This window comes from Musca autumnalis, unplaced genomic scaffold (genome assembly GCF_047663935.1).
Source record: "Musca autumnalis isolate F117 unplaced genomic scaffold, ASM4766393v1 scaffold_3, whole genome shotgun sequence".
Classification (NCBI taxonomy): Eukaryota; Metazoa; Arthropoda; class Insecta; order Diptera; family Muscidae; genus Musca; species Musca autumnalis.
Genome location: NW_027411866.1, coordinates 214,224,576 through 214,243,957, shown reverse-complemented (window position 1 = coordinate 214,243,957; position 19,382 = coordinate 214,224,576). Strand labels below are relative to the sequence as shown.

The 19,382-nt window shown below is 38.2% G+C and overlaps 1 protein-coding gene across 1 annotated transcript; it reads right to left on the bottom strand.

The window, feature by feature from the left end:
• Positions 1–7,219: 7,219 nt before the first annotated feature.
• On the bottom strand, positions 7,220–10,339 carry LOC141397088 (protein FAM210A-like). The gene is made up of 3 exons (XM_073973003.1): positions 9,694–10,339; positions 8,372–8,517; positions 7,220–8,309 (listed from the first exon to the last, which is right to left on the bottom strand). The coding sequence occupies exons 1-3, from the start codon at positions 10,206–10,208 to the stop codon at positions 8,149–8,151; spliced, it is 822 nt and encodes a 273-aa protein (XP_073829104.1). The 5' UTR covers positions 10,209–10,339; the 3' UTR covers positions 7,220–8,148.
• Between the last annotated feature and the right edge of the window lie 9,043 nt (positions 10,340–19,382).

Below are 19,382 nucleotides of genomic sequence, written 5' to 3'. Positions count from 1 at the left end.
TAAGCGTGTTTCGTTCGCCGCTTATCGCAGCCTTCGCGTTCTCGACCCGGATAAGCGTGTTTTGTTTGCCGCTTATCCCAGCCCTCGTGCTTTCGCCCAGGATAAGCGGGTTACGTTAGCCGCTTATCACAGTCCTTGCGTTTTCATCCCTGATAAGCGTGTTTCGTTCGCCGCTTATCGCAGCCTTCGCGTTTTCGACCCGGATAAGCGTGTTTTGTTTGCCGCTTATCCCAGCCCTCGTGCTTTCGCCCAGGATAAGCGTGTTACGTTAGCCGCTTATCGCAGTCCTTGCGTTTTCAATCCTGATAAGCGTGTTTCGTCTGCCGCTTATCGCCGCCTTCGCGTTTCCACCCCGTATAAGCGTGTTTCGTTTGCCGCTTACATCAGTCCTCGTGTTTTCACCCGGGATAAGCGTGTTTCGTTTGCCGCTCATCGCAGTCCTTGCGTCTTCACCCCGGATAAGCGTGTTTCGTTTGCCGCTTATCGCAGTCTTCGCGTTTTCACCCCGGATAAACGCGTTTCGTTGGCCCTTATCTCAGTTCACCGGGTTTTGACCCAGATAAGATTATCGACCCCGAAGTCTCAAGTCGGTTAGGCGCGTTCCGAACTCTGCCAGCACCATTCTTCGTGGGTACCCCGTTCTAAGCGTGTTTTGGTACGCCGCTTATCCGTGACAACAGCCCGGACGAACATTCCTCGCACACCGCTACGGACCTACATCCCGACTAGCGTGTACATTAAGCCACTCATCGTCGGCCGAAGAACGAGACCCGATTGGACAGCGTAAGACGCCCGAACAGAGCCCAGACAGCACCCGTGGAGCAGCCTAGTCACAACTTGAAGCGTGTTGTCTACGCCGCTTCCGTCGTCGGGACCAAGGAGTTCCGTGCAAGGTCTCCTACCGTTTGCGCCGGATTTCCCACAGAATAAGTCAACTCTGTCGTTTATACTTACGTTCGTTCTTAAATCAATAAACAGAAACAGATCCCTAAACATAGTGCGTTTTCCTTTACTCAAGTCACTGAATCAAATAAATTTCTGTGACGTAACCTTGGCCGCCGCGAGCTCACCCCAGCAAACGGAGGCAATTGTGGCGTTACAACGGTCAATGAGGACGCCCCAACCAGAATTAGAGGATAGAGTCACAGCTCGCCAGACATAACCATCGTGTCACCTGGTCTGACAAATGACGTTACCTGGCAACCCGTCATTTCCCTTGGATCAGACCATCTCCCCATAATTGTCTCCATTACCAGACCACCCGTTTTTATTATCTCTGAACGCCGCACATTCGTCAATCATAAGAAAGCTGATTGGCCCGGTTTCAGAGAGTTCGCCAATCACCGCTTCAGAGAACTGCCCAATCCTTCTGATGTTCGGGTAGCCGAAAGACGTTCCTGCTGGTCGAATACCCGAAGTAAGACCAAACTTCCCACCAGAGGCAACGGGATTGGCAAATGAGCGTGATGAGCTTCGTCGAACCAACCCCAATGACCCCAGAGTCAGGGAGCTGACACTGGAAGTTAACAGGCTGGTCGGCGAGCATAAGCGGAACAAGTGGTTAAATCATCTGAAGAGTTGCAACATTGGAGAATTGTGGGCAACGGTTAAGTCACTCTCGTACCCTGGAAGAAGAGAAGATAGGACCTCAGTCACGTTTGGCGACGTTACGTTGACTGACCCGAAGAGGTGCGCAAGTTATTTCAATCGACAGTTTGTCGAGCACCCCGAGAGTGACAGGGCGAAGAGTATTACGTCGCATCAGATCTCTTCCTGCCGAGGAGGAACCACCACAGTTTACAATGGATGATGTTGCCAATGCCATCAGGAACGCTAAATCATACAAAGCGTTGGGCCCTGATGGAATCTCCATGGTAATGTTGAAGCAGCTGGATGAGCCGGGAGTCGAGTATCTCACCAAAGTCTTCAACTTGTCGCTAGCCACCCTCGTTGTTCCCGAAGTCTGGAAAATGGGCAGGGTGGTCCCACTACGGAAAGCAGGCAAGGATGCCAGCAAAAGTGAATCGTACAGACCGATTTCGCTTTTGTCGCCCGTAGCAAAGACACTTGAGGCCTTGCTCCTCCCCAGTATCAGAAATAGCTATCAAGTTGCTGATCATCAGCATGGATTCCTAAGCAGCACAGCACGACAACAGCGCTGCACGTCATTACCACATATATCTGTAAAGGACTCAACCAGAGACGGCCGTGCGATAGAACAGTGATGGTGGCGCTTGACTTGACAAAAACCTTTGATACAGTCAGGCACTCCACGCAGTTTGAGGACAACCCTCCGGCCAAGCTTGAAACGTTGGATAGTCAATTATATGTGTGCACGCCAGTCGTACGTAGAATTTAGGAACAAGAAGTCCAAGCCCCGTAGAGTGAAACAAGGAGTTCCCCAAGGTGGGGTGATATCTCCGGAACTGTTTAACCTCTACCTCTCCTGTATTCCGCCCCCTCCAGACGGCATCGAGATCGTAACGTATGCGGATGATTGCACGATCCTGGCGTCAGGTACCTATCCTGATGACATCTGTGAAAGACTGAACAACTATTTAACCGATCTTACCACCTTTTTCCATTCGAGGAATATGCAGATTTCCGCCACAAAATCTACAGCCACTCTGTTCACCATATGGACAGCGCAGTTTGGACGTGAGTTGAATGTCGTGGTCAATGGTAGCAGAATTCCGACCACAAACTGCCCTAAAATGTTAGGGGTCACATTCGACACTACATTCACGTCGTCCACAGCTATCTGCGACAAGCTAAAAAGTAGGAACAAGGTCCTCAAGTCCCTAGCCGGCAGCACTTGGGGTGCAGATAAAGAAACCTTGCTGACCACATATTACGCGATAGGTCGGTCTGTGGTAAGCTATGCGGCTCCAGTCTGGTCCCCGAATTTATGTGATATGAATTGGAAAAAGATTCAAACTTGCCAGAATGCCGCCCTGAGAACAGCAACAGGGTGCATCCTCAAATCTTCAGTGGACCATCTACATGAGGAGGCTACATTTCTTTCAGTGAAGCAAAACAATGAGCTTTCGTTGCAGTACCAGCTTGGATGTTACCGTGTGAGCCATCCCAATCACCATCTTGTGGGTAGGCCTGACACATTCAGGCAGATCAGGAAGGATATCCATGCTCTAGAGACGGAGGTCCAACAATATAGGAGAGAGCCCCTAGATCAACAAGCATATCAAGCATTCACACGGACGCAGTTGCCAAGGCCTTAAGCAATTATAGTGTGAATAAAGTACTTGGAGTACATCCTCCATCTATCGCAGCTGAGGAGCGTCAGCTGCCACGACAAACTAGAGTAGTTTTGGCCCAACTACGCTCGGGATATTGCAGTCGCCTAAATTCTTATTGGGCGGAAATCGATCGCACCGTGCAAGACATCTGCCCAGTATGCGGCATGGGCCCGCACGACACACAACACCTTTTTAACTGCCCCGCCAAACCTACCCATCTAACTCCAGTGGATCTATGGCTACATCCCATCGAAGCAGCCACTTTTCTTGAACTGGAGATAGACCCAGAGCCAGATTGAACAGAGGAACGAACAAATAAACATAACAAAAACACTGTTACAACAACAACAACAACAACCTAACCTATATTCAATCCAAAACATAATTCATAAAAAAAAACTTTAAATTATTATTTTCTTATGATAAAGAAAATGTATGTATAGGACTTACTTAACTGGCCCATTACAAAACATCTGTTCCATAGACCGAACTAAGAAAAGATCTCCATTCCTCTCTGTTTTTCGCTTGACTTTTTGGAATACCGCGCCTTTCCATTTCTTCATCCACTTGTTTGCTCCATAGAAGCTTAGGCCTGCCGATTCTGCGTGCACCGCCATGTGGCATGTATTCATACGCCTTTTTAGGATGGCCTAGCCAACGCAATCGTTGCATCTCGATACGTTTAACTATATTCATGTCTTTGTATAGCTGATATAGCTCGTGGTTCATACGACGTCGATATTCACAGTCAACGCAAATCGGACCGTAGAGCTTTCGAAGAATTTTTCTCTCAAACACATTAAGCACTGCTCTATCTGCTTGCGCAAGTACCCATGATTCGGAGCCATACATTGCACGGTTAGTATCAGCATTTTGTAGAGCGTTATTTTTGTTTGACGAAATGTGGCTTTGTTTTTAAATTGCTTATTTAAACCATAGTAGCATACAATACAATTCTTCTTCTTATTTCACAACTAATGTTGTTTGTTGTGTTTATGGCAGTGCCGAGGTAGACGAAGTCTTTAACTACCTCAAAATTTTAGGTACCAACTTTCACAGTTGGTCCGAGCTCTATGGACGCTTTGCGCGTCGACACCATCATCTTGGTCCTCTCGCCGTTTACAGCTAGACCCACTTTAGCAGATTCTCCTTCGACCTTCATAAATGTATCGGTTACTTTTTTTACTGATCGTCCCATGATGTCTATATCATCAGCATAAGCAAGTAACATGTGGCTATTGGTGTAAATTGTGTAATTTCTTTTGTATTACCTTTTCGAGCAAAATGTTGAATAGGTCACACGAAAGGCTGTCTCCTTGTCTGAAACCTGTTTTGGTACTGAACTGTTCGGAGAGGTTCTTTCCAATTTTAACTGATGACCTAGTATCAGTTAAAGTCATCTTACAAAGCCGCCGGATGAGCTTTGGGGGGATACCAAATTCAGACATGGCTTGGAATACCTTTGAACGTAGCGGGCTGTCGAAGGCTGCTTTATAATCGACAAAAAGGTGGTAGGTGTCGATCTGCATCTAATGGGTCTTCTCCAGGATTTGCCGCAGGGTAAATATCTGGTCAATGGTGGACTTGCCAGGCCTAAAGCCGCATTGGTATGACCCAATTATCTCGTTGACCATAGGCTTTAGTCGTTCGCACAATATCCCTGACACTATCTTGTAGGCGATAGGGAGAAGATTTATGCCCCTATAGTTGGAGCATACAGTCTTATCTCCTTTCTTGTGGACGGGACGCAGGATGCTCAGGTTCCAATCGTCGGGTATGCGTTCTTCCTGCTAGATGGAGCTAAGTAGCTGATGCATGCAACTTATCAGCGCGTCGCCTCCGGTTTTAAACAGCTCGTCTGGTAAGCCATCGGCTCCTGCTGCTTTATTATTCTTCAGCCGGTTGATTGCTGTTTTTACCTCATCTAGGCCGGGTTGTATACATTCTATACCATCTTCTGGGATTGGATCTGTGGTATCATCGTCTTCGCTACTATTGGATACCAGCAGATGGGAAAAATGTTCCTTCCATATCCTGAGCACGCTATCTGTATCTGTTACCAAATTAGCTTGCTGGTCTCTACAGAAGGATGTGCCTGTACCAAAGCCATCTGTTTGATGTTTCACTCTTTGGTAGAATTTTCGGACTTCATTCTGGCTCCTGTACATCTCGATTTTTTCCCACTCCCGCTTTTCCATTTCTCTCTTTTTCTTGCGGAAAAGACGTTTCTCTTCTCTACTTTTCTCCCGATATCTCTCTCGTGCGCTACGCGTTGCTACTGATTGTAAAGTAGCTCTATATGCCGGTCATACCATGAATTCCTTTGTGGAGGTCTCTGGAATCCAAGTATGGATTTTGCGGCTGTTTGCATGGAGTGGGCAATATTTTTCCATTGTGTTGTTATGTTATCGGGACAAGGAGTGCACTCATTAAGCAATTGGGCTAGTTGAGTGGAATATGCTGTGGCAGCCTATTGATGTCCAACTTCCGCGTTGTGTCTGTTCGTGATTTATTTGCAGCGTTTAGACGGGTACGTACCTTTGCTGCAACAAGGTATTGGTCCGAATCAATGTTTGCGCCTCGGAACGATCGTACATCCAACACGCTCGATGAATGTCTTCCATCTATCACAACATGATCAATTTGATTACTTGTTCTTTGATCTGGAGACAGCCAGGTGCCCTTATGAATATCGAGATGATTAAATCTGGTACTGCTAACTACCATGTTTTTTTGCAGCTGCAAAGTCTATCAGCCTCATACCATTTTCAGATGTTTCACTGTGAAACTGAATTTCCCGACTGTTGGGCCAAAGATATTCTTCTTTCTAATTTTGGCATTAAAATCGCCTAGAATGATTTTAATGTCATGGGCAGGGCAACGGTCATATGTTTCTTCTAAGCGCTCGTAAAATATATCTTTGGTCTGTTCGTCCTTTTCTTCAGTGGGAGCATGAGCGCAAATAAAGCTGATGTTAAAGAATTTAGCTTTTATTGGAATTGCAGCAAGTCTTTCATTCACTGGGGTGAAGCTGGATACCAGATGTTTTAGTCTCCGACTTAATACGAATCCGCAACCAAACTCATGCTTTACGTCATGGCAGCTATTATACAGGGCGTCACCTTTAGGTGTTGTTGTGACGCCTTTCCCGTTCCATCGTATTTCCTGTATGGCAGTAATATCGGCCTTGTACTTCTCAAGTACGTCTGCCAATGCGAAGACTGCACCTTCTCTATAAAGAGTGCGAACATTCCAGGTGCAGATTCGCAGATCGTGGTCCTTAAAACGTTTGCGGGGTTCGTCAACTTTAGAGAGGTTTGTTTTTCTTTTCTTTCGTTTTTTCATAGTAGGCTGTTTTTTCTAGGGGAGGATTACTAACCCGACGTCCAAACCCAAGTTTTTAACGTTCTTATGGGTGAACGCGCGGCACATGTTAGCTCACTACCTTTAACGGGTGTTAAAGGCAGTTCCCCAGGTGACACCACGGGGAGGTCAGTGTCCATTTGAGATGAAAGAGGGACCAAGATAAATCCAGGACTTTGTCATGTTAAAACCGGTCAGGACCGTTCCTTGGTATCTTCCATCCCATACGTCACCCTATTTATTATTTATTTCATTCATATAAATGGCCAGCCTTTCGGACTTAAGGGCAAGTTTTCAAAAAATACAATTCCGCTTGCAAAATCAAAAGTGGTTTCGTTCCGAAATTACCGATGTTTTTCGGAAAGTTAGCCATGAAAAAAAGCAGTTGTAAAATACTACCGATAGCAAGAGTGTTGTCAACTTTTATTTGAACTTTTCATTCATAATTTTGCGTTTTAATTTTACCGATTTTTGTCGGTAAATCAAAAAATGAGTTAAAGAATCGCACTACTGAAGAAGCTAAATAAGGAATTAATTCCACTCTCGATCGGAATTCGTTCCTGTGACATTGTTGATTAATATAAATAGACACGTTCAAATAACGTTTAAGATAATAATATTTAATATTATTTCTTTTTCATTTTATTATTGTTAAGGACATCATTTCTAATGATATATCTGTATTCCAATTTAAAGTTGACTTAAAACATATTAAAGACTATGTTACTCATTTTTTCTGTTTTTACAGTGCTTTATAAAACAATAACAAGGTTTAAATAGCGATTTTGGTTTTTTTTCCAAGATTGATTTCTCAACACAACATTCAAGCATAGAATTTACCTTTGTAAAGGAAAGCCTTTTAAACAATATAAAAATAAAAGCTACGCTTATAATAAATTCTATGTTTGGTAGGGAGTTCTCGTTTTAACGAAATGTTCAGATAAGAAAACTTGAACAATTAGAAGCAAAAAAAAAGAGTACAACAGAATTTCCTTAAAAATTACTTTTCATTGCTTTAACAAAACAAATCGAAACCAAAGAATCAAATAGTCGTTCCTTGATCTACTCATACATGTAAGACAGGCAGCAGGTTCCATGGGGTTATCAGAAGTTAACTAAAGGCCTCGACACACAAGAAACATGTCATTCTTGCTTAAGTCATATCTGGTAAATGACTAAAGACCAAGTTCGACCTAATTCAAATGTGATTCTGAAATTATTTTATTAGGTCGAACTTGGTCTTTAGTCATTTACCAGATATGACTTAAGCAAGAATGCCATGCTTCTTATGTGTCGAGGCCTTAACATTCCTTTTTTGGGAATTTACATTAAAAATAACATTAAATATAGGTGGGTACAAAAGAAAAAACAAAACTATTCGCTTTAGTCGTAATGCTTATCGTAGTCGCTTTACACATTTCTCCTGTTCCTTGTATTAAGAGTCTCATTTTTATCTGTTTTTAGACACCACAAATTTTTAGCAATTTTTCTCATCAATGCCTTTTAATTTGCAGTGTTGCATTAGAAATCATTTTTGTTCACGTTGTGATTTTTCTTCTTGTTGTTGAGCCTTGTCAGCAGCACGTTGAGCTTTTTTATCTTCATACATTTGAAGAATTTCTGCTTTGGTTGGCATTGGTTTAATGTAACCAGCCTGTACCAGATATTTTATGGAGATAGTGGTACCACCTGCAAAGGAATTGGAAAGCTTAATGAGAATTCGAGGAGAAATTTGTTTAATGCTGACTTACCAAGCGTAATGGCATAACGTAGCGGTGTTGCAACTTTATAGCACAAATATGCAATAGCCCAGTGTCCCAAACTTGAGCCTTGAACCTTTTCAATGATGGTCTCACTCAAGTGCAGATATTGCAAAACAGCAGGAACATCAACGCCACTGAGAAGGGAAAGTTAAACATGATTATAATCCATATATAATGTATGTAACAAGCCAAAGAGAATCAGTCGGGCGACAGCTAAATACTCTCATCCTATTACTCTACAAAAACCAATAACAAGAGTGGTGTACCCAAATATACTATGAACAGATTCCTGATGTAAAAAATAAATAGAATTTGTAGGTGACAAAATATGTTTTGGAAATTGTCAGCGTAAATTTTTAGGCATTTATGAGCCAGTTTAGAAAAAAATAATAATCCTTTTAAATTTTAAGATTATCACTTGGATCATTGAAGCCATTGTGGACAGAAGTATGGGGAATAGAATTATAACGTTGTTATAAAGTCAACAAACACAAATAAAAACTTTTGTGCGAGGGGTGTGTGAAGAAATGTCCTATCCCTAAATATTGGGACATTTCATGGTATATATATCAGGATGTAGTATTGGCTTTCCTAAACAGTATAATGTTGTGGTCACGATCACAACGAGTTTCAACACCTACTCCGCTTGGTACATGAAGGAATGGATCAACATAGTCCACCTTGGAACTGCTCGATCACATTTTGGGAGTCATTCCTTTAGATGGTTATTGTGCGAAAAAGACATTTTAGTTAATTTACAGAGACATCATATAAAATCTGAAATATTTATACACTAAGAATTATACGAACCCTCTACCTTCATCTAATCTCTCACAATTACCTTGTACTTGAAAATCGATACTATTAAATGTAGTGTATCGTATATTCGATGTTACCCCACCAGAACAATAATTTTTATTTTTTTGCTCTTCTTTCATATCTTTGTTTATGTTTTCACTTTCTATCATGTTCATTTATTGTTCTCAGTTCATAGCTCGGGTACGTACATATTTATAGATCAAAACAAATGCATTTAAGGTACTTTCGAGAATGAATTTTGACAACAAAAAGACAATCTATGGTCAACGACATTCGATAAACAACAACAAGACAATAACATGCCATGGCGGCGGTACCAATGCGCATTAAGTCACATAGGCCAAATGTGTGAAGATTTTCTTTCTTTCTATAAAGTAAATAATAGAAACTAAAATAAAATTTCACTTTCATTTGTTGGGTAACACAATTTGACCCCAATACAAAAATGTATCTCTTCTAAGCCTTTACATCTTACATTTACATCAACTTACCTTTGTGATAGATAATAGAAACCTCCCAGCCATCCTGCTGATGTGACAACATGCACAGGGATCAAGACATACCAATATTTCTTATACATCAATTTGAATTTGGCAAATAAACCCAACTTCGAGGCCTCCCCAAACAAGATATCATTGACATCTGTTGATGCTACTGCTGATTTTGTATCGGATTTGTTGGTTTGATCTGGACATTGTTTTGTGGTAAATAGCCGCCTTGTTGTGGAACAAAATTGTGGTGTGGTGGTATTCCACACCTGATGTTGTGATGGCAACAAAAGACCACACTGAATTTGATGGTGGTGCCGCCGTTGATTGCCGGTTAATATTGTTGTTGTTGTTGCTGTTCTTGTTGCGTCGTTACGTATAAATACTGCTCCCGTTGAACGATGATGAAATGCACGTTTTAGATGGCACATTTGTTCGTGATTCAAGGGTTTCTGTACAATTTGGATGCCGCTATTGTTTGCCCTCAAGGCATGGGCCAATAATCGCAAAGTATTCATATTTTCTGTGATGGTATTGCACAGCAGTTCCTTTCTGATTTGAATTATTTTCCTTCTTATTGCATTATTTTTCTTCACCGAGAGCGAATGAACGACCAAAAGTGACAGCTACACAATGTTGCTTACAGTATTTTCAAATGAAAAGCGTCTGTTTATTGTACTGAATTGCGATTAATTTGATAGCGTTTATCAGTTGCTCAAATAGGAAGTAAAATACAGTGTACTGTACACAAAAGTTTTGTTTATATCCCAACAAAAGCCTGAATGTCGATGGTCAGACTAGCACGATTTCAACATGGCGACGTCCAGATTATAGGCGAGGGGTATGAAGTAGTGAAACCCATGTACATGGTTTAGTCCCAATTTACATTAGGCGAGTTTACTTGCGGCAATTGTCAGTTTGTGGGTGAGAGAGGGTGTTGAGAGGCAAAGGGTTACCATATACCTCACCTCTCTCTCCTTCAAACTGACAATTGCCGCAAGTAAACTCGCCTAATGTAAATTGGGACTTTCTGTGTTTGTTGTGTTGCCTCTTCTTGTTATTCGTTGCAAGATTTTTTCTTCCATTTTCTTTCATTTTTATTTTCTCAAGCAAACGTTAACAACAAAACAAACATAAAAAGATTTAATAAAAACATTTAATTAATGAAATAGTGAAAATTTAACTACTAATATTAATTTAATTATTAATGTTAATTATTTTATGTTGTTTTTTTTTTTGGTTTATTTATGTCTTTTTTTGCTTTTATTGGTATGAGAAACACAACAAACGCGAATGGTAAAATAAAGAGGACACGCAAAAATCTTAAATTTCACGTTAACGAGTGTGGACACTAACGAAACTTGAAAAGAAACTTTACCGAAATTGGTTTCAAGAAACCTTGCTAGTCTGACCATCGACAATCCACGGATGCAGTTAAGACGAGAACACAATGGATTTTTGTTGCTTATTTTTTCCGCCTCGATTCAAAACGAAAAAGTGAAATTGTACTGTTTTCAATAGGACAGACGCCAACGAAGCGAGGCTTCAGGCCACAAAGTTGAAAATTGTTGAACTTTTGAATTCTTCGTCTGGCTTCGTTTTTGACATTTCGTTTTGACATTCAATTTGATATAAACACCCCAACAAAACGTTTTCATCCGCGGATGTAGTTGAATCACTACAAGTGTACGGTACATTTGCCGTTGGAGTACATCTTTTCCTATGTCAAATCAGTAGTTTCACAAATTTTCCACGTTTTACACCACGAAATTTGTCGAGCAGAAAGTAGTAAAAGAGAAATGCATTTTGGCATGCTCTCTATAAATGTTGTTCAATTTTTACTACTTTTTTGGGTTAAGGAACGCTTTCCGAGTTAAAAATGATAAACTCGGCCTTGTGGGCTTTCTATGTATTGATATCGAATAAATAAAAAAATAATAAATAAAAAATAAAAAATAAGTAAAAAAAATAAAAAATAAGTAAAAAAATAAAAAATAAATAAATAAGTAAAAAATGTATAAACAAATAAATACATTAATAGATAAATAAAAAAATAATAAATAAATAAATACATAAATAAATAAAAAAATAATTAATAAATAAATAATTAAATAAATAAAAAAATAATTTTGAATGTCAAGGAAAGGAAAATAAAAGGGTCATTTAACCATTTAACGAATTCTGTATGAAAGGTACCGGAAGGAGTGGAACGAATCGTACGTCCCGGGCCACACTACAGTAATTTCACTGAAATTTTGATATGAAATTATGCGTCTCTAGATCGACGTCCATAGTAGAGTAAAATCATAAAATTGCTATAGTGGGGAATTCGATTTAAGAACACCTAATTTCATGAAATTTTTTAATGAAATTCACGCTAGTGTGGACCGGGACTACGTATGTCTACAAGGAATAATATTTTTCCAAAGGCGTGGACTTTGTAATAATTTTTGTAAAAAACAGACAAACATACCTTTCCGGTTGGGAGTTTTGGCATCTTGAATCCTCTTCTTGAAATCTTGAAAAATTCGCTTGAAATAAATTCACTTTTCCTGAATTCCCGGGCCATACTAGAATAATTTCACTGAAATTTTAACATGAAATTATGAGACTCTAGATTGAATTCTATAGTACAGTAAAATTATGAAATTGCTGTAAAGCATGGCATACACTATCAAATTTGATTGCCAAGCCGATGAACTTCTTCTGTACGTGTGAGCTTGATAAGTGTATGGCAAAGCATTCAATCAGTCTTCAATCTGCAACGGAAAACTTCAAATTTTCCTCAAAAACTGAATGAACTTAATTTTTTTTTTTTGTTTGTTTTGCCTTATTAAGGCGAAGGTCATTTTTAGAGTGATATTTGAATTAATTCTCTTTCGAGTTGAGCTATTAGACTTCGGTGGATTCCTAATTTTTCAATGTACCTATTAGGTCTAATAGCTCAACTCGAAAGAGAATTAATTTTTTTTATTTCTTCACAAACACAATGCTCTGTTTTTCAAAATTGCTTTTTGGAAAATTTCAAAATAAACCATATTCATCGGATTGATTGGGTTTCATTTTGAAAATCAAAACTATTTTGATTTTCTTCAATCCATAAAACTCACACACACATTCTCAAATTTTTAAAAAATTACGCATATTACTACAAATGTTGACATCAAAATTTGATAGTGTATGGGGGCTTTAATGGGGAATTCGGCCTAAGAACACCTAATTTCATGAAATTTTTTAATGAAATTTACTCTAGTGTGGACCGGGACGAAGGAACTTGAAAAATTCTGAAGGAATTGAAAATTCTTTCCTCAACGACAGAATGTGTCAGAATGAAATTTTTTTTTTCAAAAAATAATTATGCAGGGACGGCAACGATTACTTTGCATAAACTCAAAAAACTACATTTTTTCCTCAAATTTCAAAATATATGCAACAATTTCCATATTTTTTCCTGTAAATAACGACATTAGAGATATACCCTCAGCTTGTGTGGATTGAAATACTTTTTTTTCCAAAAAAAAAAACTTACGTATTTAGGGGGGTTTTCAAAACAGTATGGATAGGATTAAAGCGCAAAAATTTGAGGGGATATCGATAGATAGGACTTTTTTAACTCAGTTTCGACAATATTTAGAGTACCATTTTAGGTCCACTCCTTCCACCTTCGAATTTATCTAACATTCGAAGAAATGTTACAGTATCGCAGTATTCGGTTCGAGCTCTCCACAATTTTCGGGCCTTTTTGTGAAGAAGTATGGATTGGTAGCGAATGTAAGTCATTTCAACAAAAATCAAAGTGATTCGAGAGCAGGGGCTCAACTGTGAAATGAAAACTTTTATAAAGGAAAAAAAGTGTCAAATGAAAAAAATTATAAAGGAAATCTTTTTCATTTCCAATTTTCATAGAACAAAAATCCAGCCCCAGGTCTTAAAGTGTGGGAGGTACCTGATCTATAGGATGTGTAAGGTGTGGACCAAATCGGTTCTTCCCTTCAAGAGTTATCGTGCGCCCAATTTTTACCAACATTTTTGATTAACCTCTTCCAGAATAATAATTGTAATCCATCCAAATTAATTATAATAATTAATAATATTTTTATTGAAAATGAATTAAATTCAACTATTCTAATTCATGAAAAATTATGACAAACTTAAAACAAACATAAAATATGACAATTTTAAAAATTATAAAATTGTAGCTCCTTTAATTTCACATTATCCTCCGTGTCTATGTCTGCATCCTCCTGATCGGAATCATTGCCATTGACTGCAGGCTGTTGACGGTTGCAGGCACATTGTTGACGGTTGCAGGCATATTGTTGACGGTTGGAGGCACATTGTTGACAGGCACGTCCTTGGAGTAACAAGATATTTCTGAACCACCCACCTGCTTTGAGAAAGAGGCAACATCGTTATTATTGTTTTGGACGGGGCCTCTTCCTCCTCTTTGGCGTCTTCCATTTCCATACCGTCGTCCTCTTTCATACCGTCGTCCTCTTCCTCGGAAATTGGAACCTCTTCCTCGGAAATTGGAATTTCTGGTGGCGTTGGTTGTGGTTGTCGTGGTGGTGGTCACGGAGCCGTCTTCTTTAGTTATAATAATAACCATTTTCTTTGCTCCGCGTCCTCCACGTCGTTGGCGTTGACAGGCACGTCCTTGGAGCAACAAGGTATTTCTGAACCACCCACCTGCTTCGAGGAAGAGGCAACGTCTTTATTATTGTTTTGGATGGGGCCTCTTTCTCCTCTTTGGCGTCTTCCATTTCCATACCGTCGTCCTCTTTCATACCGTCGTCCTCTTCCTCGGAAATTGGAACCTCTTCCTCGGAAATTGGAATTTCTGGTGGCGTTGGTTGTGGTTGTCGTGGTGGTGGTGGTCACGGAGCCGTCTTTATTGGTTATAATAATAACCATTTTCTTTGCTCCGCGTCCACGTCCTTGGCGCTGGCGTCTATAATGCTTTGCCTTGAAAAAAAAAATTAAATTAAAAATTATTTGGCTTTTGAATAAATAAAATAATTTTCAAACAAACTTACCATTTTGTATTTTGTTCTTTCCTCCTTAAATTTTTGCACTGGAATGCCAAATGAAATGCCAAGTGTAGCCGAGCCTTCAGTCAATCCTCAAAATCTTCAAATTTTCCTCCAAAATTAATTAATTTGAACTTGTTTTTTGTTCCTCCACAAACATTTGGTATGTTCCAGAACTGCAAGAATCTACTAATTTTTACTATTTTTTCGATAACATAAAGGAAAAAATTTTATCGTAGTAAAAAATAGTAGCTTCTTGCAGGTTCTGGAACAGAGCAATTATTATTTGTTTTTGAAAATTGTGTTTTGACAATTTGAAAATAAGTCCCAATTTACATTAGGCGAGTTTACTTGCGGCAATTGTCAGTTTGTAGGTGAGAGAGGGTGCTGAGAGGCAAAGGGTTACCATATGCCTCACCTCTCTCTCCTACAAAATGACAATTGCCGCAAGTAAACTCGCCCAATGTAAATTGGGACTAAACATAATTCACCGAGACTGACCCCCCGTTTACACATGCAAGTGGCAGTTCGAAAAACACAAATACACTCACACATATTCATTGCCACACCAACTAACAACCTCACTGCCGACAAAATTTTCTTGTCAGTAATCAATGTAAGTGCTTTGAAAGTAACTTCAATTTTTTTCCGAACGTCTACACATGCAAGTGTCAGTTCGAAAAAATTGAAGTTTCGACTATAATATGTATACACAACTGTCTGTAAGTTACTTGCATGTGTAATCATTGGGTGAGGGGGGTTCATTTTGAAATCAAAACTATTTGGATTTTCTTCAGTCTTGAAAAACTCACACATACATTCTCAAATTTTCGAAAATTTACACATACTATTACAAATGCTGTCGAACAGACTGATATATGAGTGCTCGACTTTATTTTTTAAGGCCCCCACTCATTAGTCAGTCTGACTGCCAGCATTTATGGTAGTATGTGTAAATTTTTGAAATTTTGAGAATGTATGTGTGAGTTTTCCAAGACTGATAAAAATCAAAATAGTTTTGATTTCAAAATGAACCCCCATCAGTCTGGGTGAATTGTGTTTATTTTCAAATTGTCAATAAACAATTTTGAAAAACAGAAAATAATGTTCGTGTAGGAACACAAAAAACGTAGAAATTATTCATTTGTGGAGGAGAAATTCAAGATTTTTAGACTTGACTGATGGTTGGTGCTACACACTTGTCAGTCACACATACAGAAAGGGTTCATCGGACTGACGGCACAGACTGATAAATGAGTGGGGGCCTTTATGTATATATATTTTAACCCTCCGTTGGACACCTGAGTCTAGCCAGGCCTTTTTCATTTTATTTTGCATTTTAAACTGGGTTAAAATAAAGCTATGGACCTGAGATTTCAGGTAGCTTCATGAAATTTTCTTACCTTTGCAACGAAAGAAACATGAAGTCAAAAGGATCACCAGAAAAGGAGCTACAAGGATTTTTTTACATACATATCACATTCGTAACACATGAGTCTGGCCAGACCCCACCTATTTTTTATTGAAAAATTTCCAAAATTTTTCTTAAAATTGTTTTTTCTACATTATTTGACAGAATGAATACCATTTTATGAAATTTGTCGCATTTCACCCTACCATGTCTTCAAAATTGCACGTAAAAAGGTCGCAAAAGTAGGAGATGGGTTTGAAATCAGTGTACGTACCACAACCTAAAAAAATCCCTTGGAAATAGGGTTACGCATTTATTTTAGACAATTTTACACATAACTGGACAAATAAAACCCATTACAAAGCCTTTATGCTCTTTTTGTGGAGTGGAATGGTTCAAATATAGGATTCTCCATATGAATTAGAAGAAAGTCCTTAGGACATATGCCCTCATTTACCTATTGATATTATCGTTATAGCACTGCAATAAGCTGTAAAGTTATAAAATAGACCCTATTCATTCAGAGTAATACCCCAAAATAAAATATAGTGCATTGAAGTTATATATAAATAGGATTTTCGAGCATAGAGACAAGAAAAGTAAGAATTTTTACTCCATAGGCATATGTCCGTTTTTACTACCTTGATAAAATTAATTAAATTTAGTGTTTTTCGGTATGTTTTTTTGACAAATAACGATTATATATGTAAGATTAGGATCCTTAAAACATATTCTACAACTTTTTATACGAAAATATTAATTAAGTTTACTAAAAATTTTATATTTATTACATGGGTCTGGCCAGACTCATGTGTTACGAATGTGACAAACAATATCGGTGTCCAACGAAGGGTTAAACGCATAGCCCTGCTTTGTTAATTTAGTTAATTTATGTTTATTTGCCGGTAATAATCGATTTTTCGATTTTGGTCTAAAGTGGGGTACACACGATCAGTTTTCACTGTCAGTTTTGCTCAAATAATCGGTTGCTTGCCAGTGTGGCCGTTCACTTTTGTCAGTCATCAGGCAACAACAAAATATGTTGTTCTCGATTATTTCAGTTGTAGGTGTGTTCGTTTACTCGGCGAATTAAAACGACAAAAATGAATTTTGACAGTTCAAATCAAAATCAGATGTTTTTGAGAGAGGACCTTTATAATTGGGCCATCGGATTGCATTTTTAATCAGTCTAAAGATACAATTAAAATGCAAGCCATTGCGAAATATCCCAAAATAAATAAAATGCATTTATTTTTGTGTGTAAAACAAGAACACAAAGAACTTTATTATATAAACACAAATTAAAAAAAGTTTCCATTAAATTCAATCACATTTGAGCTTACTTCCTCCTTCCTTTTTATGTTGCCTTCCCATCACTAGTTCAGCTTTCGACATGGACTCCACTCCATTAAAAATGTCCGTCTCTTGAATTACAGCAAAAATGTTCGCAACTTAAGTTGTTATTTCTTTATTTTATAACAAATTCTTCGAAATATATACACTCTCGTTTATCTTTTAAAGAAATGGGTAGGGATCAACCAAGTGTTTTTTTCTGTAGGGATCTCTACAGCAACTGCTTATAAAATGTATCGAACAGAGTGCATTTTTCATAACTCTGTTGGAGTTCATCGAAAGATGCTGTGAAATCATAACTCCAATTGCACAACATCCAAAATTTTTTGCTGGAATCCTCCGATGCAATGAAAAATGCATACCGTTCGATTCATTTTAGAAGCACTCGCTTATAGATCCCTATAAGCAAGCCAATTTGTTGATACCTAAAAAAGGTTTCGCAGTTTTTTTTTTCAAATACATACATAAAGGAATGTCTAAAATTCTAAGAATTAATTAAAAAAATAAAGAAATACAAAAAAGTTGCGATTTCGATTGCGCCTTCCGAAATGTTAGTTGTTTTGTATTCGTGCATGAAACTAGGAGTTCTCAGATCGAGTTCCCCACAACATCAATTTCATAAAATTACTCATGGTAGAACAAGAAAAGGTAGCACCAATAACCCGCTGACTGAACTGGGCTGTAGTGTTAGTGTCAAATTCCATACGACATTTTATATATTTATTTCTATGTTCGGGGTATATTAGGGATATATATTTTTTTGAAGAACAAATTTATTCATTAGGAAAAAACTATTTCCCATAAAGACTCCTTCATATCATTGACATGTAACATCCTCCAGGTCCGAACGACATGCCGCACACTAAAACACCGCTTATAGAGCCGGTACAATATTTGTAGATATGTGTGGTATTTTGTTAAATTTGAAAAAAATAAAGCCCTAATGAACATGTGCCTTTTTGTTTTCAAAAGCATACGATTGAAACAGCTTCTCCTTTTTCAATGAATTACCAGCAACCCCAAACATTTTTGCAAGAATTCTACTTTCTGCGAGAAATGATGCATTTAGTGGAATGATATGGAAACATTCAAATTGAAAATCTAACAAGTTGTCATTCATGTTTTTCAAAAAACAAAATCAAAAACACCTGTTGAAGATAAATCCCATGTTGTCTACAAAATAAAGTGCAATGGTGACTCGTCAAGCACGTGCCAAAAAGTGTACGTTGGCACAACGAAAAATAAGCTAAAAACAAGATTAAGTGGTCACAAATCAGATCAAAAATCCAAAAATAAGCCTTTGGAACAGAAGGCGGCCCTTACAGCACATTGTGCACAAACTGGGCACACACCAAACTTCAAGAATTTTGATATTCTAACCCAAGAAACGAATGTGCAAAACCAAATGAACTACATGATAGACACAGAGCACTGTGCTCAAATATATCGAAACATTATTGAGAAACATAAGAACTTTGGTTAGTCGAAAATCAGTTGTGATCAAGTTGTGTCTAGTGGCATTTAGTAAAACCAGAGAAATACAAAATGTAATTAATTCTTACATATTTTTGTTTATAAATTGTTATAACTAAATGTTACTTGTTTTTCACTTGAAATTAAAGAAATCCCTGATGATGATCATCGACGATGATCGAAATATTGGAAAAATAAATAAAAATTAAAAATAAAAAAATCTTTTGTTTTTCATTTTCTGACCTGAAAGCCAAACAAAACAGAAAAAAGATAGTTTGTCAAAATATTCAATCAAATGTGAAAAATTATTAGTTTTTTAAATTCCAATAATTTATAGACATTTCTTTATTTTGTTTACATGTACAAAAACAAATTTCTATGTGGTTGTTGTTGAGTTGTATTTGTTGTAGTATTTACTTTACCTG

Bases quoted from the DNA above. Each gene is read 5' to 3' on its own strand.
- LOC141397088 (XM_073973003.1), bottom strand. From the start codon at position 10,208: ATGAATACTTTGCGATTATTGGCCCATGCCTTGAGGGCAAACAATAGC. The intron at 8,518-9,693 runs GTAAGTTGATGT...TTCCCTTCTCAG, and splicing joins TTCTATTATCTATCACAAAG to TGGCGTTGATGTTCCTGCTG. The intron at 8,310-8,371 runs GTAAGTCAGCAT...ATTCCTTTGCAG, and splicing joins ACGTTATGCCATTACGCTTG to GTGGTACCACTATCTCCATA.